The sequence below is a fragment of the Dasypus novemcinctus genome, chromosome 6 (assembly GCF_030445035.2).
Source record: "Dasypus novemcinctus isolate mDasNov1 chromosome 6, mDasNov1.1.hap2, whole genome shotgun sequence".
Taxonomy (NCBI): Eukaryota; Metazoa; Chordata; class Mammalia; order Cingulata; family Dasypodidae; genus Dasypus; species Dasypus novemcinctus.
In genome coordinates this window covers 62,046,464-62,070,890 of record NC_080678.1, presented here as the reverse complement: position 1 = coordinate 62,070,890, position 24,427 = coordinate 62,046,464, and the positions used below count along the sequence as shown (strand labels likewise).

General features: G+C 32.6%; 1 protein-coding gene across 1 annotated transcript in view; it reads left to right on the top strand.

The window, feature by feature from the left end:
- The window catches only part of LOC101441123 (protocadherin-15), a 1,917,137-nt gene that overhangs the window by 1,285,969 nt on the left and 606,741 nt on the right, over nt 1-24,427 (top strand). The window contains exon 7 of the mRNA XM_058298874.2: nt 4,363-4,518. Coding sequence (XP_058154857.1) covers nt 4,363-4,518 — 156 coding nt within the window. The remainder of the gene's footprint in view (nt 1-4,362; nt 4,519-24,427) is intronic.

Below are 24,427 nucleotides of genomic sequence, written 5' to 3'. Positions count from 1 at the left end.
TACTTAAATGTCATTATACATTGTAAAGGTGTTCAGAAAGCATATCCTATTTACCCTTAAAATGTTCCTTTCATAACACACCTATCTCTGCATCTGATACTTGTATTAATGAATATGAAATTTTCATTGGCGTTCCAGCAGACCATACACTGAGTAGGCAAATCAATAAAATCAGCTTTTTTTAAACTTCTTATTTAGAAATAATTTCAATTTACAGGACAGTTACAAAGGTGCAGAGCCAATACAGAGAAATTCAACATACTCCCACACACCCAGAACAACCAAATTTAATACTTTGCCACCTTAGCCTTATTTTATCTCTATCATCTTTCTTTCCTTCCTTCCTTCCTTCCCTCCTTCCTTCCTCTCCTCCTTTCCATCTATCTACCTATTTTCTGAACATTTGAGAGAACCTTGCACACATTATATTCCTTGAACACATAATACTTCCATGCACAGTTCCTATGAACAAGAATATTTACTTATGCAATCACCTTAAGTAATACAAGAAAGTTAACATTGATATAAAGCTTAAATTCTATATTCCATTTTTAAATGTCCCAGTGATGTCCTTTTGAACATTTTTTCCTCCTCTATTCTTTGGTGCCAACCAATATCATGAATTACATTTAATTGTCAGTACCATTTTAGTTTCTCTTTTTTAAAAATTGTGGATATGTTTATACAACCTATCTTCCCATCTCAATGCCTCCCAAGCAAACCATTCAGTGGAATTAATCAGTATGCTTACCAGGTGCATACCCTCACCACCACCTTTTACTAGAACTTTCCCTTCACAAACCCACAGAAGCCCAACACTCATTTTGCAATAACTCCCAATGCCCCAGCACCCTACCCCTGGCAACCTGTACTGTATTTTCTGTCTCTATGAGTTTGCATATTCTCTGATAATTTCTTTGTGGCTACCATGGAGTTTAAATTTAACATCCTAAATCTCTATTAATCTTGTTGGTTTCGATACCAACTTAACTTTAATGACATATATACACTATATTTCTATACCCCTAAGTCCCCCCACCTTAATATAGTTCTTGTCACAAATTACTTGTTTACACATTGAATGTAACAACCACTGATTTATCATTATACTGTGTGCATTTGCATTTTTTTATCATGTAGGAAATAAAAAGTCAAGTTACAAATAAAAATACAATAGTACTAGTATTTATATTTACCCATGTTATTACCTTTACCTGAGATCTTCATTTCTTCATGTGTCTTCAGTCAGTTTCAACTGACAACTCCTTTTAACATTTCTTGTAGAACTGGTCTAGTTTTGACAAAATCCCTTACTTTCTTTTTAAATCTGGGAATGTATTAAATCCCTCCCTCATTTTTGAAAGACAGTTTTGCAAGATGTAAAATTCTTGGTTAAAATTGTTTGCTTTCATCACTTTGAATTTGTCTTCCCACTGTTTTTGTGCCTCCATAGTTTCCAGTGAGAAATTGGCATTTTATCTTATTGAAACTTCCTTTGCATAACATGATGCTTCTTTCTTGCATCTTTCAGAATTCTCTCTTTATCTCTGGCATTCAACAGTTTGATTATAACATGGTACAATGTGGGCCTATTTGAGCTTATCCTGTTTGGAGTTCATTGAACATCTTAGATACCCTTCATTAATTTTGGGGAGTTTTCAACCACTACAGAATATTCTCTCTGTTCCTTTCTCGCTTTTTTTTTGCCTGGGATTCCTATAGGTTCATCAGGCTCTGTTCACTTCTCTTTATTTTTTCCTTCTTTCCGCTACTTAGGCTGCATGATTTCAATTGTCTTACCTTTGTGTACTCTGATTTTTCCCTCTGCCAGTTCCAATCTGCTTTTGAACACCTTGTAAATTATTTTTGTAAATTCTTTTACTGTGGTCTTCAGCTCAGTTTGGTTCCATTTCATGATTTCTGGTGTTTTATTAACATTCTCTTTGTGTTCATCTAACGTTTTCTTGATTTCCTTTAGTCTTTTTTCTACTTTTTCAATTAGCTCTTTGTGCGTATTAAAGTCCGTTTTTCAAAAGTCTTTGTCTGAAATGTCCTAGGTCTGATCTTCCTCATATGTAATGTTTTAATTTTTTCCTTTGCCTGGATCATCATTTCCCATCTTTTTGTATGTTTTATAATCTTTTGTTGAAACCTGGGCATTTTGATATTTTAAGGAGTCATCTCTTGAATTTAGGTTTTGAGTCATTTGTTACTTAATGTTGTGTTGAGCTAGCATTAGGAGAGAGCTTTCCTTGAATGCCAGGAGCTAACAAAAATGAAAAAAGGAAAGACTTTCTTAGTCTTTGCCGTTTGACTTGAGGAGGACTCTCCCTCACAGTTTATCCATATAAAGTATTTAGACTTTAGTTTTCACGCCTAAGGGTAGGAGCCTCCCTGTTCCTTTGTGAGCATGAATCTTGTCTTATGCGTGTCCATTAGACCTACGAATTTCCCCATTTACACAGTTCCAAAAGTGCTCTCTTCCCTAGGTAGCAGTTTCCTCACAATCCTGGGCACTGCACTGTATGTACTAGACCTAGTAATCCCTTGCCACAGGTAGCCAATTGACTGTAGGAGAGTTTTTGGTCATAAAACTATTTCATGTCTCCTTGTGAACTTTGTGACATTCACAGATCTTATCTACATGACTATAATTCCTTCTTTCATATTAGTGATTAAAAAGGAAATGGAGTGAATATCAAAACATAGATACTTTCATCGTATCTTAAATGATGCTTCAATTTGCTACTTTGTTATTTCTACTTATAGTCATTCAGTCAGGTTTAAATCTATTCAACCACCTTAGCATTCTTCTCAGTAATAAATGTGGAATGTGACTTTCTCAATAAGCATGGATCTCAGTTTCAAAGTTATATTTTTAACTGGTTTTAAGCTAAATATTTAATAACTTATACATTCTGAATTTATTAGTTCATATTTTATAGATTTCATGTTTTATACCTTTCTGAAAATTGGGTGTTTTAATAAATAAAAATAATTCACATGTTTATATGTCCCAGGTACAGTATTATCCTATATAATATTTGCAAAAATTCTGTGACGAAGGTATAATTATAATTATTATCCTCATGTTTAGAGATGAGGCAACTAAGCACAGAGAAATTTTGCAAATTTCCTTAGGTCATATAAAGTTAGTAGGTTGTAGATTTAGACCTAGAATCCAAGCAACTTACTTCAGGTAGTATATACCTATTTGTTTGGCACAGTAGCAGTTCAGTGGTGTAGGGATATAGTAGTGACCAAAGGAACACCCCAACTTTTAGGGAGTTCCATGCCATAATACAAAATGTGTATTATGCCAAGTGATGGATGAGAAGTTCATTAAAAAAAAATAGTGAGGGAGGAATTCGGAAGGGTGAGCATGGTACTTAATTTAGATGGGGTGGTCGGGAAAGGTCATTCTGATGAAGTGATATATTTAGAGGGAAATTTTATAAGCTTGGAAGAGACTTTAAAAACATCACCAAGTAGTATTTTGTATTATTAAGTAGTCTGACTCTGGAGTTAAATAGGTATAGGCAGTCATCCCAATTCTGCAAGGTCAAAACTATGTGACCTGAATAAGTATCTGCCACCTTTCAATGAAACGGTTTACCTTCAAGGAATTTCTCATGAAAATATTTAGGCAACTGAGCATATACTGATGTACAGGGTATTTCTTGAAGTTTTGTTTGTAATGACAAGAAATTTTCAATTTAAACTATTTCATTGTAAGTTATTAGATAAATTGTGTTATATACTTAAGGGAATCTGTTAAATCATGGAACAGAGCTGCAGAGTAGTCTACATCAAAGTGCTATCATAAACCTACATTTACAAATATCAGATGATGTTCACTGTGTGTATAAGAGGTATATATTTAAAGAGAGGAAAAAAGTAGCAAAACATCTTTTTAAATATACAGGATGATTAATTTTGTTTGGTAGTATTATGAATGTGTTTTTTTTTCCCTCTTGTGGTTATCTACATTTTAATTTGTATCACTCAGAAACATATAATATTTTAGCAAAAATGCAAATAAACATAAAGGTATATAATCTCTTGTCCCCAAGGATTTTTTTATTAATCATCACTTGTTTAACTATAGGAGTGTCAATATTTGTTTCATCCTATAAAATCTCAGCACTAGTATAGTGGTAGTAGTCATCCTTCTTCTGTGTACCTAATGAGGACTAACATATTGAGATACAAAACGAACAAGGAAATAATTTGTCTTCCTGTGGGATAAATTTTTCTAGATTATAATTTAACAATGAACTAGTATAGAAAATGTTGCTGAACGAATATATACTTTGATGAGAAGTTTCAGTTTTGTTAAAAGATGCAATTTCTATGTTACAGCCACCAATGAACATACACTCCATCGTGGTGCAAGTCCAGTGCATCAACAAAAAAGTTGGCACTGTTATTTACCATGAAGTGCGAATTGTGGTAAGAGACAGGAATGACAACTCGCCCACGTTCAAGCATGAGAGCTACTATGCCACAGTGAATGAGGTCAGTGTCTATCTACTCTCTCTATGTGCCCTTTTTGTTGATCTATATAACTGATTGATTTTGAAATGATTCTTATGTAACAATAGGCTTAACTAATCAGAAATACCCCAAAACACATAATTTTACTGGATAAAATTTTTAAAGAAATAAGGTCTAGGATGACATCTCATGTAATGATAATTTGCTTTGTTATAGAAAAAATTATTTTTCTATAATAATTTCCAAAAGGATTGTTATTTTTTATTATCTTCAGAAATGAATGCCTGAATCCATGTACATGTTTACTGAGATTCAACAGGAGTTACTTATTCTCACTCTAAGACATTGGATTAATGTCTTTGAATCTCTGAGGTGCTAGTGCTGATTAAATGACAGAAGAACATACGTATCTGAGCCTCCATTAATTTCAGGTTTATTTCCTCAATTTTAAATTCAAGTTCTGTCATATTCAAAAAATTTAAATATAAATCACAACACAATTCTTACTAGAGAATGTTTGTAAAATTAGGAAATACATTTTTAAAGCAGTATAAATACTTTACTAGGAAGTGCATTTTTGTTGTTGTTTTGCTTTGCTTTGGTTTCCCTTTGTGAGCCAAAATCCATCAATCAAGAAGCCTTTTACCTTTTCTTTAAACAATGATACCTCTATCAATTTTTTGTTAGTGCTTAAAATTAGAAAATGTTTTATAATTAGCTCTAATATCACTTATTATGTATACTTTAGAGAAGTAAAAATGAATCACTTTAATGTGACCCTCTATATTTTTAACAGATAATTGCCTCCAAGATGATTTTTATTTACCTTTAAAAATACATACCTTACATTATAAGGGAAATCAGAATATTTTGAGTTTTAAACAAAACATAACTTTAACCCCTAAACTTTTTTCTCGAATTGCTTAAAATATAAAACTTTTGTCTCAACATTCTTCTATTTGTAAAAGGTTGCAAAAACTGTTATATAAGCCAAGACTTTTTAGCCTGAATTACTTAAAAAGCAAACTTTTAAGTTTAGCAATGCAAGTTACTGATTAGTAAATGAATTCTGAGCTAATTTTTTAACATGTTTTTCCTGTAACAGACAGATCTTAATATATTGTCACATTGGTTTTAAATATAGAGTGAGACAGTCATTTTTTAGTATCTGAGTTGTATTCTTTGAATTAGATATTACTTTTTTTTGTTTGAGTGTTAACTTCATTTGGGTATAAACTGAGATCAGATGAATCCTCTTAAGCAACAGATCTTATACCATATTCCACTGCTCTTGGAATTCAATTTTTTTAAAAATTAGAGTGTTCAATGGGATTTTGAAGCATCCTCTGTGATTTGACTATCCCCACTCCCTTTTCCAGTGTTTTGAAAACTGATCTTTCTCAAAACCATTTTAATGTGCTACTTTCATCCTCAAAATTGTGTAATTTCTCAATATTGTTAGTTAAAAGTTTGGCTGACTTTCAAGGTCTTCCATATTCTGACCAATTGTCAATGTACACAACTTCACATTCTCTTTGATAATGCCTCACTTTGTTCAGATTAGTTCCTTCACATCTCACAAATATTTCCATTTCTTGGGCTTTGCTCACACTATTCATCTTACTTAGAAGTAGAATCTTTCTACCCTATAAGAATCCAAATTCCACTCATCTTTCTAAGTTTAGCTCTAGACCTATTTTCATAAATGTATGAGTATTTACAATGATTGATATTTAACTTCTCCAAACACTGAATTCCTATAGCATTTGGACAAATGTGAACTAGAGTGATAATACTTATGGAAAAGTTATACATTTTATTTTAATATTGATTTGAGAGCCCCAGGATTCTTTACAAGCTGTCCATATATTGTTAAACTGATATTCTTCTCTCCATGCATTTTCCTACAGCCGTAGGGGGCAATCCTATCCTACTGATATTATATTACTATCTTTTGTGGTTTGCTTATAAAAAAAGGATATACTTGATGATCATATTCCCCCTTTAAAACAATTTTGAACATTTGTTTTTATTCTCCCATGTGCTTTTTTTTCAATTCAAAGTTTTATTTAAATCTCAGAACAGCACGAAAAGAAAGAAAAATGAAATTGAGCAATTTTTTTTAACCTTTACTTGAGTAGCTGTACCAAAGAAGCAACATTACATGGGTAAATTAGCCTGAGTGATGGATGGTTTGAGATGCCATTATATAGCTACTGGGTAAATACATCTGTATATAAATCTGTTTCCTTCACATACAAGTTTGTTTGTAAAATAATAGTAAATGAAATAGATTTTAGCTTGTACAAGATTGAAAGATATGTTCCATTTTATATCTTCATTTAGTCCAAGACATGCAGTTATGACTAGAAATATCTAAATAGCCAAAATATATTCAAGGTTTAATAGATTATTGATGTCAAAACATTTCACACTTCATTAAAATCCAAATTACAGATATAAAGTCATTAACATAGATTTATTAAAGGTACTTCCAAACTTAAGATCCTAATTAATTACTCTCTTCCTTTATTTTGAGATAAATGAGACCTGAATAGTAGCATGAATTTTCTGTTACACAGAAAACTGATCACAAAGTTAGAAATAAAACCCAAGTCCTTGGTTTCATCCATCCCTTCTTTATTTGATAATAGACACCATGATACGCTTTATTATTACCACTTTCTTCTACTTGATTTTAAAATATTTATGTTGTATCTTAATATCTTAATCATAATCAGCACTTTTAAAAATACATTAAATGTTAGCCTCTTACAATTTTGTAAGTTTGTTCTTTTATTAATGTGTTTAGATTTGATTAATATATTATTAATGCCCATGTCTAATTGACTAGCAAGGATTATAATTCCATGTTTGTGAGCAAGACATAAGATATCGTGAGTATTTTATCTCTCTGGTTAAGTGATTTTGGACAATGGTATCATTAAGTAATTAGCCTGGATAGTTTAAAGACTAAATTGCACAGAGCAATTGTTGCTGATCACTTGTAAGCAATTTTCGGAAAATAAATCTTTCCTGAAAGTGATATCTTTAATAGCTCACACATTCTGCCCCCAAAATTCCTCTCAACATTATAAAAGTAAACAAGGGCAAGTAAAGAAAGATATAATGCTGTCTTGGGTCTGTGAAGAATTTATCTCATGTAAATTCAGAGGGCCTCAAATTGAGATTAATTGGGATCTGTTTAGTTATTTCTTCCAGTTTAGAAGGGAAAGAACTTAATTTAGAGACATGTTTTCTGAAGTTTTATAATTCCTCCTACTTTACTACTAAAAATACCAAAAGAAGTGCTGTATTTTGCTTAGATTTAATTATGTTTTATTATTCTATAGATCTATTTTTTTAATTAAAGAAATAACAGTTTCAAAGAAAAACATCCATTTTAAAAATATTGAAATAGTGTATTTCTATACTTTATTATTTTCTTAAAATGATATTTAACACAAATAGAATGAGAGTAATCTATATTTATTTTAATGATTGAATTGTTATATTCATTCCTGAAAATATTTCTTTGGATTATTAATCATCATGGTTTTTCAAATAATTTGTATAAACAATTGTAGTAAATATTTGGATTACTAGTTTTCTATTCCAATCAATACCATGGGGGTAAGGGTCTCACTTAAATTTAAGAATTGATAATCTTTGTTTCTGATATTACTTTAAAAGTGTAAAATGTTATATGTGTAATAAAATTGCTGCACATGCAAAAATATGTGTTGAAGCAACATTGAGTGGGTTGTAGGACAGTGGGTGAAAATTTTTTAAAAATTATGATTTCTTAAATTTTTGTAATGAAGGGATATTTTGCCTGTAGAGTATATAAAATTATAAGGATGGTGCTTTAATTTAAAATATTTGACCACAAATGAAGTTTTAAATTAAATTCAAAAGTCTGCATTTTGCTCCTAACAGATATAAGCTTCAAATGTCTTTAGGGCAGCCTTTTGAGATTCAAGTTATTGGGTACATGATGGTCCACAGGCCAAATAAAACCTGTTTACATTTTTGTATGGCCAATGAGCTAAAATGTTTTTTTACAGTTTTAAATGTCTGAAAAATAATCAAGGGAAGCAGATGTGGCTCAAGTGATTGGACTTCCATGTACCATATGGGAAGTCCCAGGTTCAGTTCCTGGGGCCTCCTAGTGAAGGCAAGCTAGACCACATGGCAAGGTGACTCGCACAGAGAGCTGCCCCACACAAAGTGCAGGCCTGTGTGATGAGCTGACACAACAAGATGATGCAACACAAAAAAGAGACACAGAGGAAAGACAATGAGACACAACAAACCAGGGAGCTGAGTTGGCTCAAGCAATTGAGTGCCTCTCTTCCATGTTGGAAGGTCCTGGAATCAGTTCCCAGTGCCTCCTCTCCTAAAGAGAAGATGAGAAGAGAAGACAAGCTGGCACAGAAGAATACACAGTGAATAGACACAGAAAGCAGGCAGACAGTGAGCTCAAGTTGTAAAAGGGGGGAATAAATAAATAAAATAAAATCTTTAAAAAAATCCAAAGGTGAATGATATATTGTAACATGTAAAATTATATAATATTTAAATTTAGTGTCCACAAATAAAATTTTATTCAACACAGTTGTGCCCTTTCTTTTAAACATTGTCTGTGGCTACATTCACACTATAATGGCAGAATTGAATAGTAAGTTTCAACAAATGCAGGTAAGGTCCACAAAGCTGAATATATATACTCTCTGCTCCTTTACAGAAAATTATTGCTGACCCTTACTATCCATATTTGAAATATTTTAAGAAGATAACAACTAAGCAGATACAAGACAATATTTGTTTTAGACTCCTGGGCTGCCGAGAGCAATAGACAAGAAATGGGTTGCCTTTTAACACAGGGAATTTATTAGTTTACAAGCTTACAGTTTTGAGACTGAGAAAAATGCCCAACTCAAGGGATCATCAGTTATTGCTTTCTCCCCAAAGACTGCCTATCAGTAAGAGAATTAATGTCCATCTTGAGCCATACCTTAAACTAAAGTAATCTAATCACAAGATCCTGCATATAATAGATTTACACTCAAGAATAGATCAGCTTTAAGATCATGATTTTCTGGGGGTACATATAACTTCAAATCATCACACTCCACCCTCTGATCCCCCAAAAGACATGCTCTTTCCATATGCAAAATACATTCATTCCATTACAATAATATTGTTACAATAAAATTGTTACAAAGCCTTACCAAAATCACTTATACAGATATTCTACAACAAGGCAAGGTGTTTGAGATGGATTATGTATGGGAATCCTGTAAACTCCTTACTTTTCTACCTAAAAAATAAGTAAATAAATCAAGTATAAGTGTGGTCTGTCCTGGGGCACAATTCTCCTCTGGCTAGGAACCTGGGAATATTAGAAAATAGACTATCTGCTTCTAATATGCAATATACAATGGAAGGAAAATGGGGTAAGGTCTATCAAACAATTTCAAAACTCTACAGGGCATAGTCTCTTAGATTTCAAGGTCTGAGAGTCATCTATAGAAAGGTGCTTTGTCTTCAGGGCCTGATGAAATGGCAACCTCTCCCTTTCCAAGTGCTTTTGCAGATGCCTCTGCTCTCCTCAAACTCTGGGGAGAAGATGCCAACATCTTCAAGCATTGGGATGAAGGCCAGGTTCTCAGTTCCACCTTTGTCAGGCATGATTTTTGGCAAGACTCAAGGCTCCACCCTCCTCAAGCATCAGGGTGGCAAGCAGTCTCTCTGCAATCCCCTAGGTATCTCTAAAACCTTGGGGTGGTAACACTCTTCCTGAACAGTGGGAAAGGAAATCCAGTTTTTCCAAGCTCTGGGATATACTCACCTTTTTGACCTACATGGGTGAGTCCACTCTCGGGGCCTGAGAAGATAACTTCAGTCCAGACCTCAGCTTCCATGGTATGCTTTTGCAGTCATTTTTCCTTCAATCTATCCCTTTTATTCCTGGCTTGCAGTGGTTCCATTCATGCAGATCTCACAAAAAACAAAACAAAACAAAAAAAAAAAAAAACTTGTGGGTTTCACATATGGTACACCTGGGTCCAGGCCCAAAGGCAGTAGGGCTTTCCACAGATCCTTTCTGAATAACTGCATTTCCAGTCCTGACTTGCACTGAAATGGCTGACTGAGTTCCATGTTCACTTAAATTCTCACATGGAACACTATTCTGTCAGGACTTGTTTTCTGGAAGCTCGGAAATCTCCAAACTATTAATTTCTGGTTTCTTAGTGCCCAGGAGTTCATTTCTCAGCTTATCCCTTTCCTCTTGCATTTTACTATGAGCTCCAAGGCCAGACTTTCCACACTTAGTTTGGAAATTTTCCTTATCACTTTCAAATTCTGCCTTCCATCTGATACCAGGACTCAGTTTTGCCAAAATCTTTCCATTTTAAAAGAAGTGTTAACTTTCTTCCAGTTTACAATGACAAATTCATCATTTCTAAGGCCTCATCATAAGGATCTTTAGCATACATACTTCTACCAACAGGCTCTTCAAAACAATCTAGGTCTTTTCTATCAAGCACCTCACAATTCTTCCAGGATCTACCCCTTATCTACTTATATATATATTTTTCCAAATTCTACTCAATTTATTCATTTAAAAAAAATATTCCTTATCTACTTATAAAGCCATTCCCAAATTTTTGGTGTTTGCAATAGCAGCAAGCCACTTTCCTGGTACCAAAATCAGTTCTAGCATTCTGGGCTGCCAAAAGCACTATACCAGAAATAGGTTGGCTTTCAGCAGTGGAGTTTATTAGTTTACAAGCTTTCATTTTTGAGATTGAGAAAAATGTCCAAACCAAGGCATAATCAGGCAAGCTTTCTCTCTGAAGATCGCTTGCCGGTGATCTTGGGCTCCTCTGTCATGGGGCAAAGCACACGGTGGCGTCTGCTGGTCTCTTCCTTCTCCTCTAGGTTTCATCACTTTCAGCTTCTTGCTTTTGTGCTTTTCTTTGTTTTTCCTCATTCTCTTTCCATATTTATTCCATTTTTAAAGGACTCCAGTAAGAGGATTAAGTCCAACCCTGTGTCATGCCTTCACAAAAGGCCCTACTTAGAACAGTTTTACACTCACAGGAGTGGATTAGCTATAAGAATATATTTTGTGGGGTTGCTACAGCTTCAATATTTTTCTTTAGAGACACACAAAAATATCAACTCAATAAGAAACTTGGAAAAGAAATACTGTTTAGAAATAATATGTTACAATGAAGACAATTGCCAATGTTCAACTATTTCAACCTCTGATTTGGTAACGTTTTAAGGTCCAGCATAATAAAAAAGTATGCTAAATAAAATTTTCCACCACTGTTCTATAACAATATTTATGCTGTGACCTTAGTCTAGTCAGAAATATGTGCTTTACATTACCAACACTGTTATTTGTTGATGGTGTTTTGCTTAATTTGATAAACAGTTTTCTGTACCACTTAATATTTAACTTAATAGACCTTATTATCTTTAATTACCACTAATTTAATTATAAGGCATTCTGCTTACAACAAAAATGACAGAATAGAAGACAACGGAACTGGAGATCAAGGTAAGGGACAAGATCCTAAAAGGTATCACTTTTTATAAAAAGGAGTTATAAGCAATAAGGAAACATTGGCCAAATGCAATAGAAAGAACATTCAGATTTTCATTTTCATGAGCTTATTCTAACAGCTGCATGGAGAATGTTTGGAGGTGCTAAGCTGAAAATAGGGATGCGAGATGGAAAATCTTGAACTGAGTAGAACTGGGAAAATAGGGCATGTGGGAAGGATATTTAGGTTGACAACTTCATGGGTTAAGGATGACCAGTTGAGTGTAGAGAATGAAGGAGGCAAAAAGACGTAGACTACATATTGTTTAGATTAACTCACAGATTCTGGCCTAAAAGATAACAAAGGAAACTATGTTTATATTAAAAGTAAGCACTTTGGGAAAGAAGATGTCAGTCTGGGGAGAATTCAATGAGTTTTGGTATTTGTAAGGTAGGGTGTTATAATTGGTATGATAATATTTTGTGAGGCAGTAGTGTGGGGCTAAATAATAGAAAGTGTTCATTTTCACATACATACTCTTTTAAAGTCATCCCTGCCACCAGAGGATTTGGGTTTCTTAGGAGAACATGGTAGTGTTTCTTATTATTATGATTTTAAGTGACAGTGTTTTAGACAGATATAGTTTTTAATTCCCTGTCTACCTATTCCAAGGCATTTGATCTTAGAGAAATTACTAAATTCTCCAAAGTCAATTGCACTTTCTGTGAAATGTATATAATAGTATGAACTTTGCAGGGCTATTACAAAGGTCGAACAGTGCCCTATATATTTACAGTCCTGGAATAAAGTAAATGCTCAATAAATGTCAACTACCCATTATTATTATTATTATTGTCCACATTTTTCATTCATCAGTTATGTTCTTTGAATAAAAATGGAGGAGTTCAAAATACGGACACTCTGGGAAGAAAGGGGTCTCTGGAACTTGAAAGGTCCATGATAGAGATACTTATGGATGATATGTAAGTAAGCCTAAACTAAGACTGCCTGTTTTAATGTCTGTGAAAACTGAATATGCAGATGCTCTATGACTTAGCAGTTCCACTTTGGGTATACACCCAAAAGAAACTGGAGCATATATCCATGAAAAAACATTACAAAAGGTTCATTGAGGATTTATGCATAATAGTTACAAACTGGAGCCATCCCAATGTCCATCAATGGTAGTGCCAGTTGTTCACCAGTTGTCAGTTGCATTACCTTGATTTAAAAAAAAAAGTTTACTATCCTGACCTGAAAAATAGGCATGATATTATTATAACACCTACTTCCTTGGTTTAAATGAATAATTACATAAAAATAGAGAGCTAGTGATGATAGATAGGTACATATAAACAAGACAGGTTATAGATGAATAGATTTAGAACACATAATAGGGAATATGTATTAGCTAAATGTATTTCTGTTTTTCATATTGATGCAATATTTTTTAAAACAGAAAGAAGACTTTCATTTTATAACACATGGCCTGTATGTTTTGTAATTATGTTGAGACACTGAAACTGATTTTTAAAATAACACTTTTTACAACTAATATTTCTACATATTTTCCTTGTTTATTGTCTCTCTGCCCATTAGATTGGAAGGTCCATGGGGCAGGTATTTTGTTTCGTTCACTGAGTAGAACAGCACCTTGCCAATTGTTGGAATTCAATAAATAGAATTAACAATGAATTAAAGAGCGGTACAATCATGAAACAGGAAAGTACTGTTTAACATATCTATTCACTTTGGTGTTGGCAGAGGTGAGAGTGAGATAGAAGTAAGAGTTTGTATTGAGCTAGATTTGAAAATTTATACATGGTAAAGTTTTTAAAGAAACAGTAAGAACTTTCAGGATGATAGTAATAATTTACATAGTTTAAATTAACAATGATGCTATCAACCAAAGAAACAAACATTTTTAATATGGTAAACATTAGCTATTGTGTCCTTTATACACAACTCTCAGGGGAAACTATGTATTTATTTTTAATATGCCTATTATACCACTTGAGAATCTTTACCCTACTTTGCATGTCTCAGAAAAATGAAAGTTATATTGATCAAGGAACATAATACTATTCCCTTTGACAAGTGTCCCTGTTTTTCTCTACCAGATTTTCTTACATGCACAGCTTTACGAAGCTCAGTGCACAGGGTCCCAAGAGCTTAACAATCAGTTTAATAAATCTTTGTTTGATCAAGTTCTATTTCTTTCAGTTTTTAATAACATGAAACTTTAAATGATACTTCATAAATCTAAATTTAAAATGCCTTTTATAATTTAAGTATGCAAGGATTACCAGTTGATATAAATGTAGACTGCAAGAGCAATCAAACTTTTTCATAAATGTTGACATTATAAGTATATTGCAAATTAAATCTTGGCCAAGAGGTGAAATGTCTGCAAACTTAACTTTTATAATAATTTTTATATTTATTTATTTATTTCTATTTCCTTTTATTATTAGATATACTACTTAGGAACTAATTTCATACCATACCAATATTAAATTTGTTTTTATCCAAAAACTATTCAAAGCAATATTTCTAAGTAGATTTTGTTGTCAATTTAGTGATATCACATTTCCTGATGTTGAATGGAATAAAGGTGGATTGTAATAATAATAAGTAATTAATTCTATTAATTTCATTTATTGAGTGCATTGTGTGCCAAATAAATGTTAATATTTCCATGAAAAATTTCATTTAAAACTCATACACAACTACACACATGATTCAAATTATGTGTTTATTGTTTTCACTTTACAAAGAAGAAGGAATAGACACATTAATTAGTTTGCCTAAGATCTCACAGCTAGTTAGTGGCAGATGTAAGCTGGAAAATAAGCCAGCCTCCTTTCGAGACTGTTTGCTTGATCACTATATTGTACAAAATACTTCAGACAAGTGAGTCATAGGGCATGTATACATAAAGAAAATTTGATGCACTTTGAAAATTTATGTTGCTTTTCCATGTCTTAAAACTATGTTTTCTGAAAGAGTAAGGAATGATTAAGTAAGATAATTAATATGAAAGCATTAATGCTAATTTCAAAAGAGTAGCATTTTTTCATTTGTTTTAAATTACCATCTTGAGTCACAGTTGAATAAAATAAGTGTTTCAGAATGAGCATATGAGAAAAGAATCACAATAACCTATGTTCCCATTTCAAGATGATCATGTCCTCTCTGTAATCACAGATAAATTAATTAATCTATTGTCCTTGGTTTCTCAATGAAAATTACAAAAGAAACAATATCATCAACCTGAAGGTAGTTACTGAAGATTAAAGGATATAGAGACTATAAAATGTATTCTGTGGTGCTGGATACATTCCAAACACTCAGTGAAAGGAATGGTGATGAAAAGGAACTTCCTAATTATTATCAGCAATCTCCACTTTCCTTAACTCATACTTTCATCAAATCATGCTTTCCAAATTATTAAATCTCAACTGAAATTCCAAATTATTAATTCTCAGCTGAGAGTTCATAATTTGTGGAGCTCATGAAGAATTCTAAAAGGTGATGAAGCACATTTTGACTAACTACATATTAGCAGTTGGATATCAGGATATTTCATATACGCAGGTCTCATTATGCTGGTTTAATTAAGGTATTTTACTTTAAATGATGCTATACCTATGTCTCCTAAAAATATATACTCTTTAATAATACGTGTTTATAATATCCTCATTAAAATAATTTAGTACTAAATGTTTTATATTTTTTGAAGGTTTAAGAGAATGATTAAAATCATTTCAGTTATCATATAAATCAACAGTAACCAAAAGCTGTTCTTCAGCTAAGTTGAATCATTAAAGAGCATGAAAATCTCACTTGCTCTCTCACTTTTTTCATTCTTGCTCTCTCACTCTTTCTCCCTTATTAAATTGTTTGATTAAGATTTGGTTCAAATGCATATACTTACAAAAATCAAAGGAAATGTAAGTGAATGAAACTCATTTATCTTTAAAAATATCAGTTTGCCTGAAATCTGTTCAGTTTTTGGACTTTTTGTAGTAAAAATGATCATGGATACAAAATGTTCATAGTCAAATTTTCAATTATTTCCATGAGATCAGACATTTTAGAACAAAATATTTTAGTAAAAGTAAATATTTTCTTTATACCATAATTTTTTGTTTAGTCCTCACCATATTCCTCCTTGCCCTCAAGATGTTTCTCTCATCTGTCTCCTCATTGTCTGCTTGCTGTGTCTGTTCATTGTCTCTGCTCATTGTGTCCACTCATTATCTCTGCTCATTTTGTCTGCTCATCTTCTTTAAGAGGCCTGGAACTGAGCCAAGGACCTCCCATATGGGAAATGAACGCCCAACTGCTTGAGCCACATCCACTCATTGCTGGCTGGGCCTACTCATTGTGTCTGCTCATTTGTCAGCTTGTTGCATAAAATTGTCTTCTTTAGGAGGCACCAGGAACTGAATCCGGGACCTCCCATGTAGTAGGAAGATGCCCAACTGCTTGAACCACATCTGTTCTCCCTTGTGGTATTTTTAATAAGCATTTAATTTTACAATAATTTTAGGTTTAAAGAAAATTGAGAAGATAATAGAGTGTTCCCATATAACTCTCATCCAGTTTTCCCTGTTTTAACATCTTACATTAGTATGGAAAATTCGTAGCAACTTATGAAATGACATTAATATATATATAATAATTAAAATGTATTATACTTATTAATTATAATTAATAATATAACTAAAATCCATACATTGTTCAGATTTTCATAATTTTTACCTAGTCACCTTTAACATAGAATATTTTTCAATTTGGATATATATTTCTTTATAATTTATACAAGTACAGAAATTCCACAAAAATGATACTGTGTTCTTCATAGTACGCACTCAGGTATACAGTGTCAATTTATCCCAACAATATTAGTGATGACAGATTTTATCATTTTAAGTACATCATGTCTGCAGGTTTCGTCACTGTAAAGTATTTAATAATTGTAAAGTTAATAAGTAATTAAAAGTATCTTGCCAAGGACTACTTTAAGACTTTTTAAAGGTCATCAATCATTAATCCATTATTTTTATTAACAATTTATAAAATAATGATTTGTTTGAAAAACATTGATGAAGATGTCATAAAGGATATATTTTCTTGCTCTTCTCTTTTTCCTTTCAGCATTTAAGTGCTTTTTTAGGCCTCACAAATGCACTAGCAATGAAGTGAACAGGATAGCTTCCTGAAATCATGATGCATTTTGGAATTTATGAAATAATTTTCTTTCTGAGAACCAACGTGTTACCAATAATAGTGGTTATTTAATATGACTTTTCTAAAATGTAGACATTGACACTGTTCATTATTACTAAGCTGAATTTCTTTCTCTTTCTGTGAAGTATTAAATAACTGAAAAGTATTTTTCCTTAGGAACAAATGTAATTTATCTTCATTGAAACACATGATCTAAATTGCATCAGTTCAGATTATTTGTATATATTGGTTTCTGTTACAAGGGCCAATATACCAAATTACATTTATTTCCACTTTTGTTTCTTTTTTTCCAAAAAGTTTATTAGTAGGAAGTTGTAAAATTTCTTAAATAATATATTGCATAGTACTTGAGAATGAACACTTTAAACTCAGACAATTTGTATTTTAGTGTTTGTTACCATTTATTAGAAATAAACATGGAGCAATAATTCTCTTTGCCTAAAAAATGTTAAACTTTAAAATTAAGTATAACAATAAAAATAAATGTTATAAAGCTTCATCGAGGATTAAAAGAGTTGTTTTAAAGTACTCAGTGTAGAGTTTTGACCATCATTTCTTGAATTCAACCCTGCTTTTGAATTATGATGCAAAAAGATGATATTTCTAAAAACAAAAAATATCTCCAGAAATCAAGTACAGAGATGATTTTGTAAACAGGCAGTAATTAGTGAGAAAATAATTACTCAAAATTTAATAAAATTGCATCATCTCTGAATCTGATTTGAACTTTCACTTTCTTTCTTTTTTTTTTCTTTCAAAGATTTATTTATTTATTTATTTAATTTCCCCCCCTCCCCTGGTTGTCTGTTCTTGGTGTTTATTTGCTGCGTCTTGTTTCTTTGTCCGCTTCTGTTGTCCTCAGCAGAATGGGAAGTGTGGGCGGCGCCATTCCTGGGCAGGCTGCTCTTTCTTTTCATGCTGGGCGGCTTTCCTCACGGGCGCACTCCTTGCACGTGGGTCTCCCCCACGCGGGGGACACCCTTGCGTGGCACGGCACTCCTTGCGCGCATCAGCACTGCGCATGGCCAGCTCCACACGGGTCAAGGAGGCCCGGGGTTTGAACCGCGGACCTCCCATATGGTAGACGGACCCTAACCACTGGGCCAAAGTCCGTTTCCAACTTTCACTTTCTTAATGCAGTTCTCTTACTTTTGTGCCATTCTTTTGTGTTTTGTCTTGATTTTGTCATTTTGTCATTTAATACGTGTCTTTTTGAATATCTCTTCTTATCAGAATAATTCTGGTAGATTTTATAGCATGAATGATATCCATGAGGAAGCATACCAATAACACTCCACATTTGGTTAAGTATTTTTTCCACATATTTTGTATGTTTTCTTTATAAATTCTCTATACAATTAGGTGCTTGTTTTCATCTAAATTGAATAAATAAATCCTTAGAAACCTTGTTTAAGAAATTGGAAACTTGCTGAAAATCTTCAGTTATTCATGGCATAAAAATCACTGGATCTTTATAGTCATTGCTACCCACAGACAGCAATAACATTTAATCCACACATACGAAAACATGGTAAGACAGGACTAAGATTAAGCTCTAGTTTCTCTTAATTGTCTCTGCTTCTCTTCAGGTGACCCATGGAAAAGCAGAAGACAGGTAAAGGAGGAAAAGAGAAAAGGAGATTAAGGGAAGGGAAAGAAGTACATATTAAAATATTTTCTATTTTAAGAATCTAAGTGATCATCTTTCACATATTTTTAAATATTAAAGTATTCAACTATTGAACAACTTTCAATTTTAATTGGCTCTTTAAGGGAGCACGTGTAGCTCAGTGGTTTGAGCACCTGCTTCCCATGTATGAGGTCCCAGGTTCAATCCTCGGTACCTCCTACAAGCAAACAAAACACAAAAATAATTGGCCTTTATATGTATGTAAATAGGTATGTATATCTATCTATCTATTAATATTTAACTATACACCCTCAATTTAAGCCTAATTCCTCCTCAGTTTTTAGTAAAGATGAATAGAGCTACTTATCACTCTCTCTAGAAATTATAACTCTTTCTCTTATTTGAAGATACTTATCTATATGTATTAGCCCTGAATATTTTCTTCAGAGGAAGTTATCTTCAATACGAATTTTCTAACATTCATGATAAAAAGTGGAGTAAAGATTTTAAACACTGTTATGTTCAAAAACCAATGTTAAAGGAAGCAAGAAGAATGAATGTAATCCTTCCTTTTTTGTTCTTTCCTTTTTTGACTTAAATAAATTTCTGAGATGACCTGCACAAAGTGTGAATTCAAGAATGTACTATTTTCCTTCAGCTCTAGAAGGTTCTAACATTAACTTCAAATAGACACTGGATTTGAAGAAATGCTTGAATAAATTGTCATATTTAGGTGTTAATATAAAACCAACATAATTTTTGAAACAAAACCTTGGTCCATAGTAAGCTCTCAATAAATAATCAAAGTTTTAGAGATAATGTAATTTCATAATTGTGAGAAAAAAGCTGAAATTCTCAATGATGTTCAGCTAATTACTGCCTGTTTATAAATTCATTGCTGCATTTCATTTGTAGAAACCCTTTGGGTTTTCAGATATATCACTATTTCCAAAGCATATTTTTAAGTCAGGACTGACTTGCAAGAAAAGATTAATAAAATTATTTTATCTGAGGAAGATATTAACTGTTGAATCATAGTTGAAAGATGAATGACTTTAAATTTGGAAAGATTATTATTATAAGAAGCTGATATTCAGAGCAGACAGTAAAATTGAGAAGAACCTGAAAGTAAGTGGGAGATGGAAAGAAAAAGATAGTGTCTAATCATTTAAACATTTAAACTAGACCAGTTTTACAAGATGATATAATTAGAGTTCAGGAATCTGCAATCCCTTTACTAGGTGACAGTAGAAACACTATGAATAATTGAAGAATCATGAAGTACAATCAAAGTACTGGAAGATTGTGTGGCCCCCGTTGTAGTTAAAGCGAGTGTGCTACAGACTGCCACACAGCGGTGTATGGACCTTGATGAGTTGGAATATTGGAGGCTAGGTCGGTCCTTACCTCTGCTAAGTGAGATACTCAGTTTTCACTTACTAAAGAGAAACTGGCATCTGAGATCTGGATTCATGCTGCAAACTACATGAGAGATAAATCACAGACTTGAGGTTTCATTGTTAATTAAACATGGGAGGTGCCTATCGCTCTCCAGGAGTGTTAATTTATACAGAATGCAACTTTCTATTGGATGGGTTTTCTTAGGAGGCTAGTACAGAGTAAATCAGGAAATCACATTGTGAACTGAAAAATAATTGTGTGTGACTCTAATATAAACTGATATGTAATCTTGAGCCACTAAAGAATATATTTCTATTTTGATAATGTCTATTGTAGAAATTAGAGCACTTACTACCCTTGATAGTGTTTCTGTCACTAAATCATTATCATGCTATAAGCTGGATGTGGTTATTAATTTTATTTCAGCATATCTAATGTTCTTGACCTCTCAGATGGTCTTCTTTCTGGGGGAAAAACAAAGTAAAACACTTGAATTATTGATGACATATGTAAGAAAGTAAAATTTCATCAAATACATTTGAACTCATTCCTTAGTTAAACTTTTTCTTGGGAAGGTTTCCAAAAATAGATAACATCATAATTTGTATAAATTGTTTCCCAGTTGAAATGGCATTGTTTTAGGTCTATCTATTATATAAAAATATTCTTTTCTGGACTCTAGATGGCTTCTCTTTAATTGTTAAAGTCACTGAAGTATATCAGAAGGCATTGGTTTGGAACATATATGTAAAAATATTATAGATATACAGAAAATTTTAGCATTTTCTTTCAAAATGTTTGCTTTCATGTATAGATACTACATGGGACTCCATGACATTGATTCCTTCTTTGACATTTATGCAAGAATATTACAATGTTGCTGTTAACTGTAGTTATAAGTTACATTAATTCTACTTTTCCCATGCATCACCATATTCTTACCAGCTTGTAATAGTGATACACATTTCTTCTATTTCGTAGAGGAAAAATTTTGTATTTGTACTATTAACCACACTCCTCATCCACCACTGGGTTCACTGTGTTATTCAGTCCCTAGTTTATTCTCAAGGTTTCTTTCAGTTGACATTTACACCCCTAAATTTCCCCTTGCATTCACACAATCCCATTTATAAACCAGCTGTGTTAGTTGTACTCACTATAATGTACAACCATCAACTCTATCCATTTCCACACTTTGAAAGTCAAATTATTTAAAGATTCTGCATACATCAAGCATCAGTACCCCTTCTCAGCCTTTATCCTATCTCCTAGTAACCTATACCCTGGTTTTAACTCCATGTGTTTATTCTTTGTACTTAGTTTAGATTAGAGACCCAATACAGTATTTGCTCTTTTGTGTCTGGCTTATTTCTCTCAACATAATGTGCTCAAAGTTCATCCATGTTGTTACGTTTGCCTCAATTTCATTTCTTCTTTCAGCAGCATCATATTCCGTCATATGTTTATGCTACATTTTGTTTATTCATTCATCAGTTGATGGGCATTTGGCCTATTTCCATCTTTTGGCAATTGTGCATAATGTCCGTATGAACATCAGTGTGAAAATGTCTGTTTGTTTCCCTGTTTTCAGTTCTTCTGGATATATTACAAGTAGAGGGATTTCCAGATCATATGGTAGTTCTATATTTAGCTTCCTAAGGAACTGCCAAATTGTCTTCCACAGAGACTGCACCATTCTATATTGCCATAAATAGTGAAGGAGTGTTCCTATTTCTCCACATCCTCCCCAGCACTTGAAGTTTTCTGTTTTTTTTTTAATAATGTCCATTCAATGAGATGTACAAAAATATATCTTTGTAGTTTTGACTGCATTTCCTTAATAGTTAGCAATATTGAGTATTTTTTCATGTACTCTTTCACCATTTGCATTTCCTCTTTGGAAAAATGTCTACTTAAGTCTTTTGCCCTTTTCTCTTTTTAGTCTAAATAACAGGTTTTATACTATAACTATTTTTGAAAGACTTATGGAGCATCTCGCATATATCTCACAGATATATGGATAAATACAGTCATAGTCATTGAAATAATTTTTTTTCCAAAGACAATAAAATCCCTCCAAAAGAGAAGTCTTCTTAGGTGTACTACTATTTTTTTTAACTCTTATTAGATATGTGGTTTCCAAATATTTCCTCCCATTGAGAAGGCTGCCTTTTCACCTTCTTGATGAAGTCCTTTGAAACACAAAAGTGTTTACATTTGTGAACGTCCCATTCATCCATTTTTTCTCTCATTTCTCATATTTTCAGTGTAAAGTTTAAGAAAGCACCACCTATGACTAGGTATTGAAAATGTTCCCCTACATTTTCTTCCAGGAGATTTATGATTCTAGGTCTTATATTTAGATCTTTGATAGGCTTTTTACTTATTATTTGTGTATTAAATCTTTGAATGCTTGGTAGAATTCACATGTGAAGCCTTCTGACACTGGGCTTTTAATTTTAGGGAGGTTTTTGATTACCATTTCAATCTCTTTAATTGTAATTGGTTTGCTGAGGTCTTCTATTTTTCCTAGGGTCAGTGTAGGCTGTTCATATTTTCTAAGAATTTGTCTATTTCAACTAAATTGTTGAATTTGTTGGCAAACAGTTGTTCATATTATCCTCTTATGATCTCTTTTATTTCTATGGAATCAGTAGTAATGTCCCCATTCTCTTTTATGATTTATTTACTTGCATCCACTCTCTTTTTCCTTTTCAGTCTAGCTAAGAGTTTGTCAACTTTGTTGATCTCAAAGAACCAACTTTTCATTTTGTTGATTCTATTTTTTTCGTCAATTTCATTTATTTCTCCTTTGATCTTTGTTCTTTCTTTCTTGGCGAACTGTTTGCTGTTCTTTTCCCTGTAACTCAAAGTACATAGCTTGATATTAGGTTTTACTATTTCTTCTTTTTTAATGTAAGCATTGAGGGCTATAAATTTCCCTCTCAGTACTGCCTTTGATACATCCTATAGGTTTTGATATCTTGTATTCTCTTTTTCTTTTGTCCCAAGATATTTACTAATTTCTCTTGCAATTTCTTCTTTGACCCACTGATTATTTAAGAGTTTGTTGCTTATTCTCCCTATATTTGTAAATTTTCTCTTTTACTGCATGTTGATTTTAATCTTCATTCCACTATGATCAGAGAAAGTGCTTTGTGTAATTTTGATCTTTTAAAATTTATTGAGATATGTTTTGTGAACCTATATGGTCTATCCTGGAGAAAGATCATGAGCACTTGAGAAGAATATATATCCTGCTGTTTTGGGGTACAATGTTCTGTATAAATCTATTAGATTTAGTTCCACTATCATATTACTAAAACTTTCTGTTTCTTTATTGGTCCTCTGCCCTGATTTTCTACTCAATGATTAGAGTGCTGTATTGAAGTCTCCAACTATTATTGTAGAGATGTCTATTTGTACTTTCAGTTTTGCCAATTTTGGCCTCATGTAATTTGGGACACCCTGGTTAGGAGCATATGTATTTTTTATTGGTATTTTCTCCTGGTGAATCACCCTCTTTATTAACATGTAATTTCCCTCCTTGTCTATAATAATAACTTTTCTTTTAAAATCAATTTCATCTGATATGAATATAACTACTCCACATTTTTCTGGTTCTTGCATGTATGAAATTCCAATCTTTCACTTTCAATTTATTTGTATGCATGGGTCTAAGGTGAGTGTCTTGTAGACAGCACATAGAAGGCTTATATTTTCTTATCCATTCCATCAGTCTGTGTCTTTTTAATTGGGGATTTTAATCCATAGCATTCAAGGTTATTACTATATAGGCAGTTCTTCACCTATTTTCACCTTTGGGTTTTATCTATCTTATTTTCATGAATCTTTTTGATACTTTTACTTTTACTGATATAACCTTCATTTCTCGACTTTCTTCAAAGTCTTTCTCCCCTGTTTTTTTTTTTTTTTAATTTTATGGCTGTAGCACTCCCTATAGTATTTCCTAGAAAGCTTATCTCTTGGTTACAAACTTTATGTTTAGCTTTATCTGTGAATATAGTAAACTTGCTCTCATTTTTGAAAGACAATCTTGCCGGATATATAATTTTCAGTG